The sequence below is a fragment of the Macaca thibetana genome, chromosome 11 (genome assembly GCF_024542745.1).
Source record: "Macaca thibetana thibetana isolate TM-01 chromosome 11, ASM2454274v1, whole genome shotgun sequence".
Taxonomy (NCBI): Eukaryota; Metazoa; Chordata; class Mammalia; order Primates; family Cercopithecidae; genus Macaca; species Macaca thibetana.
Window position 1 is genome coordinate 110,620,674 of NC_065588.1, and position 21,414 is coordinate 110,642,087.

The window sequence follows — 21,414 nt, forward strand, 5'->3', positions numbered from 1 at the left end:
CCCTCTCCTATTGCCCCTTTCCTTCCCTCTTCTCTTCCAAGCCACCTTTTCTTCTTCACCTCTCCCGCAATTTCTCCTCGTCCCTCTCCTACACAACTAACCATCTCACCTTCCAGCCTTGGTTATGATCATTTCCGTGCCCACTTCGTGGAATTTCAGCCACAGTTCTCTTTCATGGAGAAACACTTTGATTCCCTCCATGCCCTGCAAGAAGGAGAAAAAAGTCACACTGACAAGCCCTGGCGGTAGTGGGCATTCCTTCCCCAAACTCCCCCAAAACACAGAGACTCCTCCTCCTTCCCACTGGAGCCTGTGGTCTCAGAGGGTAAAAAGTGGCCTCAGCCTACTGCAGAATTATCTGGAGCACCCAATAGCCTCTGCCCAGGGATCCCTATGTAGGCTGAGTCCCTGAGGTTTGCACCAACCACTTGAACCCACAGTGCTGTATTGTCTCCTTCTAATGACACCAGCACAAGGCTATGGAATGATCACCCATCATCAGGGTGCTTCGGAATGTCACTGAGGAGGACCAGAATAAGCAAAAACCAACCAAACAAACCAAGAAAAACTAGAGCCAATTTCAATCCACTTCACCTGAGATACAGGGAAACGAAAACAAAAACAAAAACAAACAAACAAAAAACCTAACCTAGAAAAACTAGAAACCTAATCTAGAAAACCACTCAGAATATTCTTATGTAGATGCTCAGATGCCCACACACCAAACATACAGATATACAAATACTTGCTTATTCTCGGCCATGGGGGTACAAAAATGAAGATATATGAATTTTTAAACTTAAAAATGCTTATATTATCATATGGTCTCACAGTCCAGAACGAAAATTAATCCTAAATATCTATATTAACAAACCCCCCAGGCTCTCCCTGCAAGTAGCTCTATCCACATCCAGCTATTTTGATTATAGGGCAGGCCTGATGCCATTTCACATTTTGGCTTTCGGCTAAAACTACATTTATAGAACCGATGCAAATATAAACATATATACACATATATACATATGTGCACACACACATACACACACAAACTCTTCATTTTGGAATAATTTGCAACAGTCTAAAAAGTGGGTTTGCTTTTCCTTAAAAGAAAAAAAAAATCTGTAAGTTTCCTAAACTGTGTTCACGCTCTGCTTCTCTACAAATATACACACGTTTTCCTGAAACTTAAAGGCCAAAGAAAGAAGCCGGGAAAACCCAGGAAGGACATCGAAATCCCAAGCAGGGTTTTAGCTATGTGCAAGTGTCTCTTCTGGTCGTCACCCCGTTTCACACCCCCGTGACACCTTATTTAAAAATCACTGGGATCTACTGAGGGGCCTACTTGAGCGCCCAGTGCGTCCCGGGTTTGGGGCGCAGAGCGCAAGGTGAGGCTCCTCCCTCTGCCCAGGCGCAGCTGGTAGCCTGGCGAACCCGAGGCTCCTGGTGCCCTCCGGGCGGAGCCCTGTGCGCTCCCAGCGGCCGGTGATGGCGCGCCAGCCAGCCAGGCCCCGACCGCAAGACAAATGGTGGGGCGCGCGGGTCTAGGCGGCGGCGCGGAGGAGGCAGGAGGAGGCAGGAGGAGGCAGGAGGAGGCAGGAGGAGGCAGGAGGAGGCAGGAGGAGGCGAAGGCTACGGGAGATCAGAAGAGGGGTCAAGCCATCGCTCATTGCGGCCTGAAGCGGCCGCTGACCTGGCCCTTATTAAGATGCTGAGGGCCGACTCTACACGTAGTGCTGCGGAAAAGGAATTATCTAGGCCATTATTAGCTGACCCCAAACAGCCGGATAATTGAGATTTGTCGAACAATTTAAGTAGATTTCAAAAATCCTTTGTAAAGATAACCGTCACAATAAAGTGAATGACAATACTCTAGTATTTGAGGAGACAGGGCAGAGAAAGGTGGAACTGAGTGGGAATAAAAAGGAAAGAGGATGATTACAGTCGATGGGTTTGTTTTGCTTTTTATTTTTGTTTTTGTTCTGTCCCCGCAAGAGGAGCCGAGCAGGGAAGCCAGACTCTGACTTCGATCTCTGCAAAGGGACCCGAAGAGCGAGGTCTCCTTACCTGCTGGGTGAAGGCGGCCTGTGGGGACGACGGAGACTTGCTGGGGGCCCCGAGCGCGCTCTCGGGTTTCGAATCGCAGGGCAGGTCTTTTGCATCAGGCTCCAGAGGCGTGTGCGCCAGGCCAAAGCCCTCGTCTGCGTCGGCCATGGTGCGCCCGGGGCCCTGTGCCCGCGCAAGGTTCTGCTCTGAGGACAAGAAGCAGGGGAAGATGGGGGTGGGGAGGAGAGAGAGAGAACGAGAGAAAGGTTGGAGAGCACAGTTCTAGTGACAGGAGAGAGCAGTTTGGCCCCCAGTTTCCAGCTACCAGCACCTCCGTTCCCAGCTAAAGGAGACTGCAGAAGGCCCTAGAATTATTACTATTCCTAGTATTCCTAGTATTATTACTATTACTTTATGACCAGGCACAACCTCTTGCAAAAGACCCGCGTCAGACCCGGAGGAGGCAGGCCCGCATCTCCCCTGCGCAGGCTCTCCGTGATAAGCAAGCTGCCCGTCAAATTTGTCTGGACTTCTGGAAGAGCCAATAAAGATAAGGCGTGGGTATTTTTGGAAGCCACTGGGTAGGAACCAAAAACAAAACAAAACAAAAACCCAGTGTCCTTTAGAGAATTTCTTTCTTCGCCAAATTACAAGATGCCGTCGGAACACTTTTTATTAAACCTCACAAGAGGAATAGTTTCCTGCAGCAGGCAAATATGTGTGAAATAACCCGCCTCTTGCAAAAACAAAAACACAGGAGAGGGGAACGTTATGCAGATTGAGACTAGGTTCAAAAGAGAATTCACATACATCTTTTATCAGTTACAGGCCTAACATTAAAAGTCCTTTAAAATTAAAAGTCCTTTTCTTTACCCCAACCTTAAATTAAGTAAGATTCGTTGAAAGATAAAAAGTAGCCAAACAGAAGACTGAATGAAGAAAGCCACCGTGCAGCGGTTCTGAGGGAGGCTCGTCACTGGGTGCCCGCCACCAGAGCTCTGCAGCTGGGCCGGGGATGGCGGGCATTTTGTGGAGTGACCAGGCTGAAGGGGGTTTCTCTGAACTTCAGCCAGGCCTGGCTTGCTAAAACTGCAGGCCCAGGCTCGGGATTGGCGAGGACAAAGTCATTATCGGATAAGTCCTAGGCTGGAGGCATTGAATCTGCGGCCCGGGTCCCCGCAATGAACAGAACGGCCAGGGTTTGCAGGCGTATGAGGTTAGAACACACAAAATAACAGCCGCAGAGCTGTTCAAGCCCAATGAGCCTGTCTCCTGCTCTCTAATCTCCTTCCAATCTCCTCTATACTCAAGTAGGAATTCCCCCCAAAACGGAAAGACTTTCGGAAGCGGGCACAAGCGATGGTCCCCCAAAACCTTAGCAGCTGCTTAAGCAAGGGACCAGATCCCACCCTGATCTGCAGTGGCCAGAGATCTAGAAATGGGGCCGAGGAGAAGGACAGCTTCTGAGGCCTGACTCGCAAGCAGCTTTCTTCGCCTCGTTCTCCGGGCTTCAGGGAGGCGGCGACTGGAGCTCCGCAGCCTACTCACAACAAAAGAAAGCAGGGCTGGCGCTCCCACACGCGCTCCCATTCACTGCCGGCCGCGGGGAGAATCCTACCCCGCGCCCTCGCCAGGGTCCCGGGGAGCTCCGGGCTGGCGGAGACGAACAAGATGCGGTTTGACAGAACCAGGCCGTGCTTCCTGCAAACCTCAATGCCGCTCCGCCAGCCGCGGCGGCCTCCCGGACTCCATTCTCCGCGGAGCTCCGAGTCGCGCAAAATCTCTGCAAGCTGCGCTCTGCAGAATGCAAAGCCAGGCTTGAATCCGCCATTCCCGCCGCCCCAGCCGACTCGGCCGACTAGCTCCCTCCTGAGCCTCCTGGGCCATCTGCCGGGACGGTTACCTCTCTCGGTGAAGCCGGTGCATTCACAACATCCTCTGTTGCTCCTAGCAGGGAAGCCGGCGGCGAGGCGGGGGTGCAGGCATGGTGGCTCCGGGGTTTATGCGGAGTTTACTGCGTACCCAGAATAGCGGCTACTGCTGCTTACTAGGGCGCACCTACCGCTGGAGCCTCCGCGGCGACTGCCCCCCTCCAACACACACCTCCTCCGCTGTGCGCTTGCTCTCGCTAAATACTTCCAAGTTGCCAAGTGCCAAAGAACACAAAATAGCCTCCAAGAGCACCGGCAACCATATAATCTCAGTGCCCCGCTCCTCCCTTACACCCCCAGGGAGGGAAAGTTGGGAGCCCAGTGAATGGTCGAAGTCCTTTCTGGGCGCAGCTTTCAGGATTAAAGTTCTCGAATTCGAGGTAAGAGTCAGTCTCTCTCTCTCTCTCTCTCTCTCTCTCTCTCTCTCTCTCACTCTCTCTCTCTCTCTCTGAAATACAAGCCAACTCAGCTGAGCACAGTGACGTTGGGTTGCCTCGATGCTCACAAAGTACTGAAATCGCCTATCCAACTAGATCCCACTGCACTCTGCCGCCCTCCCCCTTCTCTCTCCCTCCCACCCTCCGGTCCTCCCTTCCCCCCCACAACTTTTCCACTAGATTTCCCGAACACTCAAATCACAAACGACTCACAACCCAGACCTGCAATAACTCCCTCCTCTCTACCCCTTTCCCAACCTCCATCCATCTCTGCTTCTCTGAGCAAGCAGTGGCTGCAAAAACTCCTGCACAAATCATTTCAAACTCGGTCGGCTTCTAACCGGGAAGTAATCTCAATGACGCTGGCGGTGCAGAGAACCGAGTCTGGAAGCACACACACGAACACACCCCGGGCCTCCGCAGCCTTGCAGACGTTCTCTCCAACGCTGACCTCGAGAAGGAGAGCTGCCTGACCCCGCCTGGCCGGCGCTCGCCTTTCTGACATCTCTCCTCCACCCCCTACTCATCACCCCTACTCTCAACGACTCTAGGGTGAAGGCAGGGTGAAGGTGCATTGGAATGGGGGCCGAGATCAAAGATGCCAAGAAATCGCTGCGGGCCCCCACCCCCACCCAGTGGGGCCACCAGACCTCCCCTGCTCCAGGTGTACACAAGGCAGTGCCCAGTTTTATTAAAATAATCAAACAGTCACTGGAGACTGGGGAGAGTTTTCATCTCCGCTGGTCTCCTCTCCTTGCCCTTCCCCTCTCTGAAATGTATTTTTTTTTTTTTTAGGGTGAGTTGAAGAGGTCAATAAAAGCATAAACACAGTCAGTAGGTCTCAGTCTGAGCAGACCCAGATTGGGACACCGAATATGGGTGCGTGGAGTAAATGTCAGGAGTCCTGTTCTGTTTCCCATCCTTACCTCCTGTACCCCCATCGTCCTGATTTTTCTAGGGTCCTGATAAGAGACTTGGGCCTGCAAGTCAAGGTCTGGAGAAAGGGATGGAGGGAGGAGAAATGCCCGAGATCAGCAGTTGTGTAACCCTCTGTGGCTGCTCTGCTAAAATCCCAGGCCAGGCCACTGCTGCAAAATGCCAAAGTGGAGAATCTCCAACCCTAAATGTGGGGCAACCAGGGAGAAAACCAACCCTCCCTTGCTATGGTGCTCACTCCACCTTCCAGGTTTGTTTGCAAACAGATCTTTGCCCAGGCGTTTTATTTATTTGTGAGAACACCCTCACCCTCCAAGTCAGCTTGGAGGCCTTTGGGCTTGCTAATAAGGCGACGCTAGGTCGAAGACACAAAAAACAAACATGGTATCGGAAGGAGGCTGAACCGCTACATCTCCGGTAGAGGGAAAGGGAAATCCAGAAAGACCTCCCCAATCCCTTTAAGTTCTCAGAGATTTGGGGATAAAATTGATTCCCATAAATAATCTTCAGGCCCCTCCAGAGAGGAAAAATCTGGACTCTCCCAGGTAATAGCCTAGCCAGATTTGCTTAGTTCATTGAGCACAGATGGTCTGGGCCACCAAGCAAAATAGGGATTTTCAAACCTTTCGAGAGAATCCATTCTTGCCAGGTGACACACGAAGCCATTCTTATTTTGTTCATGAAAAGTAGCAGCACAGCGAGGGAAGGTTCAGCTAGATCAAGACGGGGTGAAAAGCCAAGGAGGGCCAAGTGCAAAGAGAAACCTATTTCCCCCCTTAGTCCTCCAGGGCGAAACTCACCTCCAACTATCCCACCTCTTCTTCGTAGCGCAAAAGCCAGGAGTGCGCCTCGCTGGAGAGGAGGGCTCAGGTGAAGACTTCCAAAAGGACCCCCACAAGAGACCTCTTTAGGCCAGGTCTTCTTCCAACGTCTGTCAAGAAGAGCACGTACCTCCCAGCTCAAAGTTGGTTTGTGGTCTCCGACAAATTAAATATTACTGTTTATTACCAGGCATACCCCAATAAAATAAAGAGGCAACCAGGCGATAGCGACTATCTCACCAGCCGCTGCACCTATAGGACTTGGAGACGTCACGAGTCACGCAACCGGCCCGCGCTCTGTCACGCTTGGCTGGGGGGCAGCGGCGGGAGGTTAATTTCTCTCCGTCTTCGCATATCAGTGCCGGGTCTGCGCAGCCACAAGTCCCGGACGTTTTGGCCCCGGGAATAAATAAAGACATAAACCAACCCGGCTTTCTCCGGAGAAATGAGGGTGATGAACCTAAGACACAAACAGAGCCAAGATCGACTTTCTTAGGAAGGGGGAGAGGAGGGAACTCTTCACGAAGGGAGGTGGGAGTCCACCTCAGACCTCTATTGGAAGGAAATCGAGTTGTTCCGGGAGACTGAGATCTCTTGCATAAGGCATGGGATCCTTATTATTAAAAAAAAAAAAAAAAAAAAAAAACCCGCGGAGGAGCTCTTGGCAAATGAATATCGAGGCGCCGCTCTAGCTGGTTAGGCTTGGGATGCGATAACTGAGTGCCCTCCTGCAGACTTGCATAGAAATAATTACTGGGTTGTCGTGGAGGGGACACGAGACAGAGGGAGTTCTCCGTAAATGTGTCTTGCTGAGAGAAAGGTCCAAGAATGCAATTCGTCCCACAGTGGCCCGGCAGGGGCGGGGTGCGAGTGGGTGGTGGAGTAGGGGTGGGAGTGGAGAGAGGTGATTTCTGTGGAGGATAATTATAGCACCAGGGCCCGCCGAGGCACGAGGCACTCTATTTTGTTTTGTAATCACGACCACTATTATTTTTAGTCCGATCAATGAGCATAATTTCTATGTAGTCCAGCGGTGGATGCGCGCAAACTTCTGCGCACCGCTGGAAACCCACTAGATTCAGTTGCAGAACGTACCGCGTAGACGCCCCTGGTGGCGCTGAGAGAAGAGCTAGGCCTGCCCAGCACAGAGCCGGAGAGCGTCGGGCCTTCCGGAAGGGTAAGTTCCCCGTCAAGGGGTCCTGAGGGAGCCGGACGTCTGAATCTGGGCTTGCCCCCAGCTTCGGGGTTCGATCCTGGTTTTTGCGCGTCCCTAACCCCCAGGGCTTTCCAAAGCATGGCCTGGCTCCAGGCCCGTTCCGCTCGGGACTGGAACGGCAGCAAAATGTGCAGGGAGGCAGTCGACCGGCAGAGCTGCTGCGGGAGCCAAGGTCAGGCCCGTGGGGAGAGCGGGCAGCTTCCAGCGCTGGCCACGAGCTCCCAGGCCAGCTGGGCTGCAGACCCCTTTGCTTCCAGAGAGCACAACCCGCGTCCTTTCTCTCGGCCAGGCTGCAGTGGCTGCCCCGGGCTTCGCTTTCGTTTCCCAAGTTGTTAATAACGATATTTTCCCAAATCCGAGGCTCGTTCGGTGCAGCGTTTGCTCCCAGATGCCAAGAACGCAACTTGAAATCCTTCTCCCAAACCCTAGTTCGATGAGATGAGTTCCTATTTGACCTCTGAGCCGAGGCGTGCCGGAAGCCGAGGCCTAGGCCCCGCCGGGGCTGCAAGGGAAAGGCGAAACTCCGAGCGTAGCGACTTTTCCATGTGATTCCTTTCTCTGGCATCCCGGACCGCGGGCCTTGCAGCCACCTGGACCGGCATTCAAAGGTTTCTACAAGTCCAGCTTCACAGACTGGCTTTCCCAGACGCTCCGGAGCCCGCACCACGAACAGAATAAAGAAGAGACGAGAGATCGCAACTAGGTTTGAGAATCCTGGTTCTTTTGCCTAATCGTTTGGGCAGTAAACTCCGGAGCCGGCTACAGCGCGCATCCTCCCTTCCTCCTTTCGGAGAACTGTCGCTTTCCCGAACCTGCTCCCAGCTGGGTTTTCTCCCAAAGTTTATTTTTCTCGTTTTGCAAAATTCCTGCCCTGATTTTAATATTGCAACAGGACAGCAGAGGTTCCTCTTTAAAAAGTCAAAACCCAAACCAAAGGGGCCGATTGCTGTTGATAATTTTTTTCTTCACTTGCTCCTTCCGTTTTTAAGAAAGACACATCCAAAACTACCCATTGTTTTTCTCTCAAAAGAGAACTCACTTTCAAATGCATCATCATCTATTTCTCTCCCGATATGTCCCCACCTGACCCGGTGGCAACTTGGGGGTGTGGGGTGGTGAAAAATAGAAGTGTGGACGGGGCTGGGAAAATGAATAAGAATTATAACAAGAGAAATGATGACAAAAGTAAACTTTGACCAACTCAATTTGCAAAAGAAAGGGTTGGTCTGAGGGTGAGACATTCCCTGGTTTCTCAAGGGGGTCACTTTCCCTTTTACCCAGTTCAATCTGGCTCTGTTATATTTTTTCCAGGAACACAGTATGTCTCTTCCCAATGTTTTATTCGGTTGCTGGTTTCCCCACTTCTGACCAGAGGTATGCGGGAAGAACACTGGCTGTTATTATTATGATTATTGAGTATCCAATACTCTCCTCCAATATTTCCACCAAGAATTATTATTGCTACTCTCCTCATTCATGTTAGTGTTGCTTCGTGTGCTTTAGATAATAATTGTCCTCGTTACTCTCCAAGTTTTTTGTTGTTGTTGTCGCTGTTGGGTTTTGCTTTGTTTTTGCTTTTTGTTTTTCCTGTTCAGGGTAATGAAATGAGAACTGGAAGAGGCGATATCATTTCGAGGCCCAGCTGAGAAGGATCCCAATGCTAAAAATGTACACACTTCGAAGAGCAGAAAGGTGGAAGCGAGTGGTGCTTGGACACAAGGATGCCACTGTCCTATCTCCTCTAATTTGGGAAGTGACCAGCCTAGAAAGGTGAGGGTCCCAGCTGGGAGACCATGGAGTCCCTCCAGGGTCACACTGAGCCTGAGAACTCCAACCATCCTGCAGGTCAAAACCCACTGATAGGTCTCCCAAAATGTTTGGGGTAGGGGAAGAAACAGACGGCATTCCAGGTCTGTAACCCTTTAAGAGAGAGACTCGGACTGATATGTCCAGGTCTAGGGTGAAGATGGGGGGCCTGTCTGGACACCTTCTACCTCAATTGAAGGACTCCTTGGAAACCTGGGAGCCCATTGCTCTCTGGGACTCAGGAAAGACAAATTTTCTTTGGCAAAGGGAACAGTGTCGCGCTGTCGACAGAGCAGACTATTTTTCTTGTTCCCTCACAAGGTGGGGGTGGGGGGAAAGAAAAGGAAGCAAGAAAGAAAGGGAAATTAAATCCACACGTGTTAAGCTCGCTCAAAGGGCCAGAGTTAAAACCAGAGATGAAACTTCAACTCCAGCTCTGGCTGTCTGCGGGCCTCTTTCCAGCCAGCCAGGCCTCACAGAGCAAGGCATCCCCACCGGAGAGAATTCGATCTGATGTTTCATAAAGTGCTTTATTTAAGGAGAATGGGTGTGGGTCTGTCTCCAAGTCTATGCTGCAGAAATCCAGAATTTGCAGCGGCAAAGAAAACAAAGGAGATAGCAATTGTAATAATAATGACCCTCTTTACGAAAACTCATCCTGATATCCTCCAAATCAACACAACAATTCAGGCAATATTCAATCAATGACCATTAAATCATCCAGGTCATTGATTTACAAAATTCCTAAGGTCTGATCAGGCTTTCGGACTTGGGCCTAGCTGGGTCAAGAGAACCTGAAATGCTGTTGTGTTGATTCTGAAATCACCAGTTTAATCAGGACAGTGAATCTCTACATCCTTCATGCCTCTCTTATGGGGAGAGATTTTCTTGAGAGAAGACACGACAGGTCTCAGCTACAGAGCTCTGGTATACATGGGAGGGAGTGGAGGCGGCCACCCCGCCTGGAACTGTGAGTGAAAACTCTAGTAATGACCTTGAGGAGGTGAAGGGAGGTGGGTGGGGGTATGGGTGATGAGGGAGGCCAAACCCCAATCTGGAAGGATCTGTCACTGAAACAATTGCTTGGTCGAGACCTCTAATTTTTCTTCCTCTCCAGCTAGTCTCCTATGGCTCCCTGGTGCTGGGTTTCTGGCCTTTGGGACATCCTAACAGAAGGGTCCAGAAACAGGGACCCCAGACACCTTGCTCCCTCTCCCAAATCACACCCAAAACATACTGGGGTGAAACAACTGACAGAGGCTCTCTGTGGCGAACAACTGACCGAAGTCGCCAGTGGAAAAGTTCCTGATAATTATTTCCGCAAGGACCCTGAATTTCCTGGTCACCATGGCAACCTGGAAGTCCCACCGAATGCTCTCAACAATGGGGTACCCCGAGGACATTCGCACAATTGGCTGCACAGTCTGAGGCCTGAAAAGCGTTTCTGCCTACCGTTCTTGACTTCCTGGAGCCTCCTTAGTGGGTTCAACAGAGCAGAGATTTTTTAAACTGCCCCCTTTCTTAAACAGGAGAGAAAATTGAGGTTTAGTACCAGGTGGTTCAGGTCTTGAGCAAAATCCCTGTCTTTGAATTCAGAATGCTTACCCCAGAGCCGATCGTGTAAAGCCTATGGTGTATCTTAATCGAAACCCGTGGCCCAAACATCTCAGCCAGGAACCCGGGACTTTAGGTGTCACTTAATCTCTTCACATCTGTTAACTACACCTATCTGCATAGGAGGCCCCCCACATCAGTCCAGGCAACCTTTTTATTTGCCTGGGGCCATTTCTCCTAAATGGAAGGAGAAAAGCCTGAGCATTAGAAATTGTGGCATTAATGTCTGCAAGGGCTAATGGAGTGAAAAGAATACATTATTCTTTTCTTTTTAGAAAAAAATTTCTATTGTGGATGTAATTGAAATAACATTAAAATAATATTTCTGATTGCACTGCTTTCTTCTTGAATGTGTATCGGGGCGGGGGAAGTGGCTCTTTTCATTTTGGGGTGGACAGTGGATAATACAGGCTGATTTTCTTGTGCCCAGCTCAGAGGCACTGAGCCTGCAGGGTTTGGGAGCAATGCAGGCAACCAGGAGAGAAAGGGTGACAAAGAGAAGGCGTCCAGGCCTCGGAGGTCTTTGGCGGTGGGATGGGAGCAACTCCTCCTCTGGGTCCTCTCTCAGCTTTGTTCCATTCTGCTGCCAACCCCATCTTTCTCCCAACTACTCAGGAAAGACAAAATTTAACTTCTCTCCCCCTATTTCCGACGGGACATCTAATGTCCCTCAAAGCCGCTGGCTGGCTCTGTAGTGCCTCCACCCATTCCTTTCCCTTCTGAGAGCCCAGGCAGCCTACAGAGGTTCTCATTTCTAACCGAAGGCCTCCTGTTTCCTTCCCTCCCCAGCATTTTGCATTAATATTTTCAGAAGAGTCCTACTTGTGTCTACACAGCCACCAAGAGAGCAATGTGGGTATTTTAGGCTCACAAATCTGTTAGCATTTGAGGTGCAATAATAGCTAACATTTATGGCAGGCCAGGAAAGAGCCATTGTAACCTGGTTTTGCTCACACAGTTAGCTCTGAATCGCTCTATAAGAAGGGGGATCAATTCTCTTCAACCTTACAGAAGAGGTTTCTGGCGGTCTGGCCACCACCCCACGCTGGTGGGATTCCAACCCATCAGAAGGAAGGGTTCCTCTGTCAAGGCAGAACCGGGAACAGGGAGTGGTCTGTTGGATTGGGGGAGTGCAAAGGGCACTTTTTCAGCATCGAAAAGCACATTTAGTTGAAAACGGGGCGGGGGAGGGGCTGTGGAATTGCTCCTTCTGTCACGGAGTGAAGGCTCAAATCATTTCTGATGTCTCCGTCTTTTCTCCCCACTCCCACTGAGGAAGCAGGGGCCCCAGAAGAGAGCCTGGGGGCAAACAGCCCAGATTCACTGGCATTAAGCAAGATGGGAGGGAGGACGGAAAGATGCTGATGTTCTCCTTTCCAAACCTCACTGTTCTATTCCCAAGTCCTGGCCCACATTCATCACAGCCTCAAGGCCAGTACATACTGTCTCCTGGCTTTGAGGGAGGAAGATGGGTGGTTGGGATGGAGCCGGGGAGAGATGTGCCCGGCTCCAATTTTTTTTTTTTTTTTAAACAAATAATTAGGCTCTGAAAGGGTGAGGACTTGCTTGAAGTCACACAGCCCATGCTGGAAATGCTCCTTCCCTTTCCCTATTCTCCCGTGCCTTCAGGTAGGGCGTTTAAGGGATTCCCAGCAGTTCCCGAGTATATGTGGAGGCTGCGCACCGGCGTGCTCAAGCGGCTGTGGGCTCAGTCTGCGGAGGACGCCCCGGTGAAGTGTGGAGTTCGCAGCTCGACGCGGCCACCCGGCCTCCCTGTTCCAGACCTTCCCCTCCCAGGCACTGCGTTCTCCGGCCAGGGACAGCACGCGCCAGGCGCAGCCCTTCTCCTATCTTTGCTCTGCGGCTCTCCCTGGGGCCGGAGGAGTCCTGCCGCCTCAAAGCCCCAGTGGTGACAAGAAGGTCCCAGACCTCATAGGAACACCCGAAGGGACCTGCCGCTGGCACGGCTCCTGCAGCCTCCCCAGGCGCTCCCTTCGCTTCCCGGTGTTTCAGGCTCTTTCCACCGCCTGTGTGATCTGGGCGCAGCGCTGGCTGCCACACTTGCAAGTTAGGAAGAAAATGACTTCTTTAGAAGGTGGGGGACTCTGAGATCCAAACCCCTCCAGTAGCGCCTCAAAGGGAGGTGCAAGGGATCCCCACTCTCTCACTTCCCTCCCTTGGGTTCCCTCCACCTTCCTTCGCCTGTGTCCTCCCTGCTTCGGAGTCATTCCTCTAGTGCCTGAGTCTTTCCTCCTCCACGCAGAAAACATCCCCTCCGAGGCACACTCAGGTGATCCTGCCTCATCTCCAGGATCCTCGGCTACCCCCCAGCCCAGGCCACCCCTATTCTAGCAGACACCAGGCTCAACGTTTGGGGTTCCTCCCAGATTTCTCAGCCTGCCCTGCTCACTAGCAACGGCTCCCACAAGAGCCCCGCGTCCTGGTTCCTGGTCCCCATGGGTGAGTCTTGATGAGTGCCCAGGACCCAGGAGACTGAATTTTAAAGACAAGGGCCAGTCCTATAGCAATTCCTGCCCCTGCGGAATGTTTTTTTTCCATCTCCATCTTCTAACAAAACCAGAGGGTCCAGGCTGCCCGGCTGGAGAGGTGGGCTTGTGTGTCTGCTTTCTGTGTGGCTGAATATGGCATTGTCCTGGAGTCTTTCTATAGGACTATGTCATTTGAGGGGGAGCTGTATGTGTCTCTGTGATGTTGTGTTGTTGTGTGTGTCTGTGTCATTACATGTGCTGCCTTGAGAGGGGGCATTTCGAAAATAGTTACCTATGTACTTTTTCTGTGGACCTCCTTATGTGAAAACACCTGTGAGCCTGTGGAACATGGGGTCTTGTGCACGTGTGTGGTGGGAGTTTGTGTGAGCCTGTGTGTCATTGTGGAAAGCAGTGTGTGTGAGAGAGTGTGTGTGTGTGTGTGTGTGTGTTTAGAGGGTGGGGCAGCCACAGCCCAAACATCACCTCGGGTCAGATGGTTTTCTGGGCTCATAAGTTAATGCTCAGTGCCCCCCCCTCTTTTATTGGCCACTTTTATGATTATTATTTTTACCGGCAGCTCCAAGCAAGGCCTGTGGGCCTGGGCCTCCTGGAAGGCAATCACTGTTCTGCCATTCAGCCTGGGAGGCCAAAGGGGCTGTCTGCAGCAGCCTGGGCCACCCGAGTCTATATTTGGAAGCAAATTCCACAGCCACTTCCTGGGAACTGGGAAAAAGGTGCCTGGGAATTGGAGAGGACAGTGTTGTCAGTGCAACTCTGTCCCCGTCCCTGAGCGTTCAGGGGATGCCCCCACACCCTTGGCAGGTTGGAAATATCAGGTGCAAGATCCATGCTGGGCACGATCACGGGGCAGAAATGCACCACTTTGCAGTATTGGAGGCACAGTTACTTCCTCTATAGGGGGAGTGAAAGGCATGAGTAGGCGATATACAGGCACAACCCAGCTACTGACATACAAAGCACCTGTACCACAGCTGTGCACATGCTCCCCCTGCACACGACTCCTGGGCCTTCCCCAGTCCCAGAAGGACAGGCGAGTTGACTCTAAACCCTGATTATGTGTACTTCTTGGAAGTTGATTCCAGGAGATCAGATGAACCAGTCTGGCGGCCCACAAGTCCTTTGCCCAAAGCAGCCTTTGACCTTGTCCCCAAGGGTTCGCAGACCTGGTGGACTCCAGGGAGGGTTTGCTTCTGCTGCTCTATAGATACCAGGGTGACAGCTCCAGGGCTGGCATGATTAGAGACAGCTGCTTGCAGCATATCTTTCCTGGGCTAGGTAAAGACCGGGGTTGCTGAGCCGATCCCTCTGCCAGTCACCAGCCACGCGCTGAAAGCAGCAGCAATGCTCTGGCCTCTGCCACCTGTGACACCACGGGGCTGGGAGAAAGCTGGTTCACCTGTTCAGGGTGGCCCAGCCCCTCACTGACACCACCACCTCAGCCCTCTGTTCCCAAGGGGTCAAGCAGAGAGATGCCACAGACCCGGCCACTTGGGAGTCACTTATAGCACACACAGCCATGCACAGCCACCCACTTTATATACGGGTGCAGCATTTCTATCTCACACACACAAGCGTGCCAGGCAGCCACCCACCATGTGTCTAGGTTCAGCAATTTTGTCACATAGCTGCCACCATATTCATCACACATTCATACAGACATACATAGTATATATATACACAAATACATGTATATATTAATATATGAATTCACACATGCATAGACACAGTCACGTGCACATTCCAGTATTCAAAGTCACACACAGCCACACACGCACATACCCACATACACACACGGCCTGATCACAAACCCACTGCTGCTTTCATGGTCACATTCAACAACACATCACAGACACACACTGAATCTTTGATATGCACAAACACACATGTATACTCGCATGCTCAGCCTCACACAATAGGCACATACCCACAAACATACACCTCTTTGGCCACATACACATACTGTCACAGGCATCCTCACACAAAGGCACACACCCACAGATACACACCAATTCAGACACACAATCCTGGTCACTCACAACCACCCACAGGCTCACAGCTGTGCATAAATGCACATCAGTTCAGTCACACACACACTCACAGTCACACTTACACTCCCTGTTGTCCACCCTCACACACAACCACACACTGCCCCCCACCCCCAATATAAGTCCCCCTTCAGTGTCAGGCACACACATCGCAACCAAGGCCATGCATACATACACATTAAATTGCTCATACATGGAGTAGCTCACATGCACTCACAGCTGTGTGCACGGTGCAGTCACACACACTCACACACTGTGCATGTGCAGTCACGCACACTCTCACACACTCAGTCCCAAACCAGCCACACTCACAGTTACAGGTCTTCCCCCTGAGTCAGAGACATTAGCCCAGGCATACACTTGGATCCACGCATACCCTCACTGTCACATTCAGATCCATTCACTCAGGATTCACACGGTCACTGCGTCATCCCAGGGTCCCCCACACATCAGCCTCAGACCCTCATGTATCCTCTTATGTGGCCACACACACGGGTACACTTGGAGGCAGGCTGCCCCTGCCCAGTCAGGCGGAAGGAATTGTGTGGTCACGATTAGAGATTGTTCCCCATTGGCATGGTAAGGTTAGCCTGGAGAGAACCCCTTGATTCCACAGGTCCCACTCAGACTAGAAACCACCAATTCAGGAGGAAAAAAGACATGTGGGTTTGGAGCAGGCAAAAGAAAAGCCCATCTCCAGCCGTATCCTCAGTCCTCAGCCCACCCCTTCAGGTCTCAGGGTTTCGACACAGCCCCATTGCGTGGGCTATAACTACTCAGGGTGGGACCTGAATAGTCCCTTAACAATAACTAGTCCAACTTTTTAATTTTATGTATGGGGAAACTGAGATCTAGAGGTGCAGAGAGTGAAGGGAGTTGCTAAAGTTCTCCAGGAGTTCGAAGCAAGCTGAGAATGGGACCCTTTTCTTCTGCCTCCAGTGCAAACCACACTACAGTGACCTCTGGGAGATTCCTGGACCCCATTAACCCCTCTCCTCACAGCACCACCACTGCCATCACTATCGTTCCACCCAGTGGTCCCATCTAGCCCCCAAGGATGCGTGAGCTACCTGATACTGAGCAAAAATGAAGCATCAGCTCATGTCCTGATCCTGTTCACAACCCTCCAAAGGTCAGGCACCATGGCTCATGCCTGAGATCTCAACACTTTGGGAGACCAAGGTGGGAAGGTTACTTGAGGCCAGGAGCTCAAGGCTGCAGGGAACTATGATTGCACCACTGCACTTAAGCCTGGGTGGCAGAGTGAGACCCTGTCTCAAAACGAACAAACAAAAAGTCTTAGAATAAAACCCAAACTCTTTCCCGTATCATTAAGGCCTTGCAGGAGCTGGCCCCTGCCTGCCCTCCTACCTCATCCTGCCCCCCTTTCTGCATCTCCATTCCACCCAGCTCCTTCTCTGATCCTCATTTGTACCAGCCTTTACACCTACCCCAGGGCCTTTGCACATGCCATTCCCTCTACTCCCAGCTCCCTTCACAACTGCCTCCTCTGTGGCCAACTCCTCCGTGAGGCCAGCCCTGACCAGTGGCCACTGAAATTCCCTCTCTCCATCTCATCACTCTGTTTTATTTCACAGCACTGACCACTATCAGAAGCTATTTTATTATCCTTAGCAAACTAACGCAGGAACACAAAACCAAACACTGCGTGTTCTCACTTATAAGTGGGAGCTGTACAATTAGAACACATGGACACAGGGAGGGGAATAATACATACTGGGGCCTGTCAGGGGAGGGTCGGGGGTGGGAGAGAGCATTAGAGAAAAGAGCTAATGCATGTGGGGCTTAATACCTAAGTGATGGGTTGATAGGTACAGCAAACCACCATGGCACACATTTACCTTATGTAACAAACCTGCAAATTCTTCATATGTACCCCGGAACTTAAAAAAATAATGATTTTTTAAAAAATTATTTTGCTTGTGTATTCGTTTCTTATCTGTAAAGTGGTACTCCCTTCTGTTAGGGCTTTTGTGAGGATTAAGTGAATTTCTAGAGGTAAAGCTTTTAGAAAACACTCGGTGTCTAATAAGCAACCTGTATTGCTGTCATTTTTTGTTATGTGCTTAGTTATTACGTTTCCACCTCAGACTCTAAGCTGCTAAAAACAGAGGTCACGGCTGTCTCATTCAACACCGCATCCCAAGTATCCAGGATTATGCCCTTCCTGTAATTGACACTAGTTAAACCTGTGTTAAACAAAATATATGATGGTGTCATAACAGATGGACTTGAACCCAGGGAGACATATGCAAAACATATACAGATGCTCCTCGACTTAAGATGGGGTCACGTTCCAATAAGCTCATCGTACGATGAAAATATTGTTAAGTCAAAAGTGCACTTAATACCTGGATAAACCCATTCTGAAGTTGGAAAATTGTAAATCGAACCATTGTAAGTCAGGGACCATCGGCATAAAGAATCAATAAAGTGTATAGGACCAGGGAGCGCTCCTCCCACTGGGCAATAAAAATAAGAAGATAATTCTGAATGGCGATCAATTTGCAGGGGGAAATACCCCCCTACCCAGCAGCATGTTTTTTGGCTTTCTGAGCCTCGCTTCCCTGAGAAAATTCCTCTCCTTCTGCCCCAAGTGGCCCCCATCACTGATTACCCCTCCCTTATCCCCTGGGCCTTTCTTTTGCCTACCTTTCCATCTCTTCCCGGGAGCCTGGAGAAGGAGCCAGTAGATAAGTGAAAGTGGTATTTTTTATAGGCTGATAAAACCCATGCTTATCTAGAAAGCTCTGTCCCATCTCCCAGTGTCCCTAATTGATCATTTGCCCAATGCCCTCTCCACCAGGGCTACAGACACCAGGGAAACGTCACTCAGGCCACCTCCTTGGCCCTCTTGCCTCTCTGTTTAACTTCCCCGCCCTTTGCCGCTGTGAGAGAGGGGCTGCCCCTATGCAGTGTTTGCCAGGAGAATTTGAGGAATCAGGAGGGAGGTGAGAAGAGATGGGGAGAGGGATAGTGGGGTCCAGACTTCCCCAAGTGGGTTTGCTGTGCCACTATTTAATGATGCTAACTATATTAAATTCTATACTCTAGCAGCCTCTTAAATCCGTTTATGGCCCATGCTAGACCCTGAGCTGTAATAATAATAAAAATAAAATAAAGGATTTATGCATCCAGGGTGTGGACCCGTCACTGGCTGAAAAGAAAGAGCTGTTTCTAGCTGATTTTGCTGGCCTGTTGCCCACACTCTGACCTCCTGTTTTCCCTGGGTGGAGGCTCCCAGGAGCAGGGAGAAGAACTGGATTCCTGGCAGAAAAGGAGATTTAGGGAAGCAAGAAAAAGCCAACTTAAAAGGAGCATTGGCTGGGCTCTTCTCAAACCAGTTTTTCTAAACTCCAGTCTCTCCACTTCCTTCTCTTGGGCTCATATAGAAGAATTTGTTTGTATTGTAGCTTGAGCAGACCTAAACCCAAATTGTGACTAGGAATTGAAGAGAGAGCAGACAAATGGAGTGGATGTTTGTCGCTTAGAGAGGAAGCCGGATATTGTGGTCAAGCCTTAGGCATTGCCACGTGTCCAAATCCTGGCTCTGTCACTTCCTAATTGTATGAACTAGAACTAGGACTTACAAACTAGGGAACATAAGTCTCTTCACCTTTCTCAGCCCCAGTTTCTCAATCTGTATAATGGGTTTCATGAGAATATCAGCTTCAGGTTGTTGTTGAGAGGAAAAATAATATAACATAGAACAGTCATATGCCATATAAAGACATTTAGGTCAATGATGGACCACATATACAACAGTGGTCTCATAAGATTATAATGCTGTATTTTTACTGTACTTTTTCTATGTTTAGATGAACAAATACCACTGTATTACAATTGTTTATAGTATTCGGTACAGAAGCATGCTGTTCAAGTTGGTAGCCCAGTAGCAATAGGCTATACCATACAGCCTAGGTGTGTAGTAGGCTGTACCATGTAGGAGTTCACACTTGAACCAAATTGCCTAGCAATGCATTTCTCACAACATATCCCTGTTGTCAAGGGACATATGACTGTATATGTAAAACATCTGGCACAGGTTTAGAGTAGGTCTTGAGTGCAATGTGCTGAAGAATGCCAGTCCTCTCGAGATAAGCAGAGGCAGGCTTCACCTGAGTCCCAGTCCACGGTGGGGAAAGGAGGCAGGAGAAGGATTCAGCAACCGTATGTGTAATTGATCTCCTGGAAAACATTAATACCAACTGATCAGTATCTGGAAGGAGAAGCTAAGCCTCCTCTGAGCAAGGTTTCTAAGAAACAGGAGGCAGGGTGAGGACAGAAGGAGGAGGGAAGAAATGCTCATAGCCTGGTCTGATGGGTCTGGAGATCCCTGGCCCCCATCGGGGGCAGGGGTAGGAAACATGGCTGTTCTGCAAATTCATAATTATGGAGCAATGGCCTCTCTGGGCTTCTGTTGCCGTGCACCCCCATCTCTGCTTGGCACTTAAGAACCTGAGTTGTAACCGTTGACTTCCAGGCCTGTCTTCCCATAGGACACAGCTCTTTGGGGGCAGGAACTCTGTGATTGTTGTCTCCTAGCTCCCAGATCAGCAAGAAGCGCTCATTAAGTGAATGGTCAAACAGGAGGATGGGGGCCTCTGGCTTTCTATTCCTGGCATTTGGTATTGATGAGGCCAGAGTCAGGGACAAGGAGTGAATGTGTTCAGTTTTTGTGCTAGTTGTGGCATAATTCTCACTATCTGATTACCTCCTATCAGGAAACTAAAGGAATACATTTGGATCCCCAAAAGAAAGGAAAACAGTATATCAAAGAGATATTTGCACTCCCATGCTTGTTGCAGCACTGTTTACAATAGCTAAGATTTGGAAGCAACCTAAATGTCCATCAAGAGATGAATGGATAAAGAAAATATGGTACATATACATAATGGAGTACTATTCAGCTGTAAAAAAGAAGGAGATCCTGTCATTTGCAACAACATGGATCCACCCATGCTGGAGGTCATTATGTTAAATGAAATAAGCCGGGCACAGACAGACAAACTTCACATGCTCTCACTTCTTTGTGGGAGCTAAAAATTAAAACGATCGAACTGACAGAGATAGAGAATAGAATGATGGTTATCAGAGACTGAGAAGGGTAGTGGTGGTGGTATGGTGAGTAGGGGGGTGGGCATGGTTTATGGGTACAAAAAATAGTTAGAAAAAAGGACTAAGATGGAATAAGATCTAGCCTTTGATAGCACAACTGGGTGACTATAGTCAAGAATAATTCAATGGTATATTTTCAGATAACTAAAAGAGTATAATTGGATTGTTTATAACTCAAAGAATAAATACTTGTGGAAATGGATATCCCATTTGCCCTGATGCAATTATTAGGCATTGCATGGCTGTATCAAAATATCTCATGTACCTCATGAATATATACACCTACGATGTACCCACAAAAATTAACAATTTTAAAGAAGAATCCATTTGGAGCCTATGGAAGATTGATTGCATCTAGTGACCCCATTTTCCATGCTACCTTCTACCCATGCTGACTCTAGACTTGGCCTCCGTGACTGGCTTTCGGCAATGGGATAGTAGCAAACTCAACCCCTTGTATGCTTCTACACTCTCATCTCTCTGATTTCTTTATGTGAGCAATTCTGGGCTATCCTCCCGGAGGATGAGACACATGGCTGAGTCTGCCCAGTTGTCTCAGCCAAGGCCCTAGATAAGTAAGAAAGTCCAGCTAAGATCAACAAAGACACCTTGTTAACTGCAGCTGACCACAAATACCTAAGCAAACTCCATCCGGCAGACCTGTCCAGCTAACCCATAGATTCATAAGCAAAAATAAATGTTTATTGTTGTCAGCCACTGGTGGTTGTAGTAATTTGTTATGTAGCATTATTGCAGCAATATGGCTAACCAATAGAGCCTTGAGCTATATCTAGCCCTAACTGGCTCCACATTTGAGTTTTTGGCAAGGAAAGAAATTTTGAGGTTCCAGTTGCAAACATTCAGCCTTACTTTAATGTCAAGGGTTGGCTATTTAAAGCATCAGAAATAGAGTGGT

The 21,414-nt window shown here is 49.8% G+C and overlaps 1 protein-coding gene and 1 long non-coding RNA gene across 6 annotated transcripts in view; one reads left to right on the plus strand and one right to left on the minus strand.

Annotated features, from left to right (window-relative positions):
- TBX5 (T-box transcription factor 5) overlaps nt 1-6,408 on the minus strand; it is a 54,034-nt gene extending 47,626 nt beyond the window's left edge. The window contains exons 1-3 of one of the 2 annotated variants that reach the window (XM_050749772.1): nt 6,148-6,408; nt 2,065-2,249; nt 110-204 (exon numbers count right to left, since the gene is read on the minus strand). In XM_050749772.1, the coding sequence (XP_050605729.1) occupies nt 110-204; nt 2,065-2,211 (242 nt within the window). In that variant the 5' untranslated portion in view covers nt 2,212-2,249; nt 6,148-6,408. Of the gene's footprint in view, nt 1-109; nt 205-2,064; nt 2,250-3,946; nt 4,502-6,147 lie in introns of those variants that run through there. The other variant, XM_050749771.1, reaches the window with a different exon arrangement.
- A 686-nt stretch (nt 6,409-7,094) lies between these two features.
- LOC126931537 (uncharacterized) lies at nt 7,095-11,138 on the plus strand. Of its 4 annotated transcripts, none has more exons than XR_007717867.1 (4): nt 7,095-7,345; nt 7,814-9,154; nt 10,020-10,160; nt 10,308-11,138. It is a non-coding gene; the product is annotated as an uncharacterized LOC126931537 (long non-coding RNA). The 4 variants fall into 4 exon arrangements; XR_007717868.1 differs by having other exon boundaries at nt 7,260-7,345; nt 7,814-8,087; nt 8,696-10,160; XR_007717866.1 differs by having other exon boundaries at nt 7,814-10,160.
- The last annotated feature ends 10,276 nt before the right edge of the window (nt 11,139-21,414 follow it).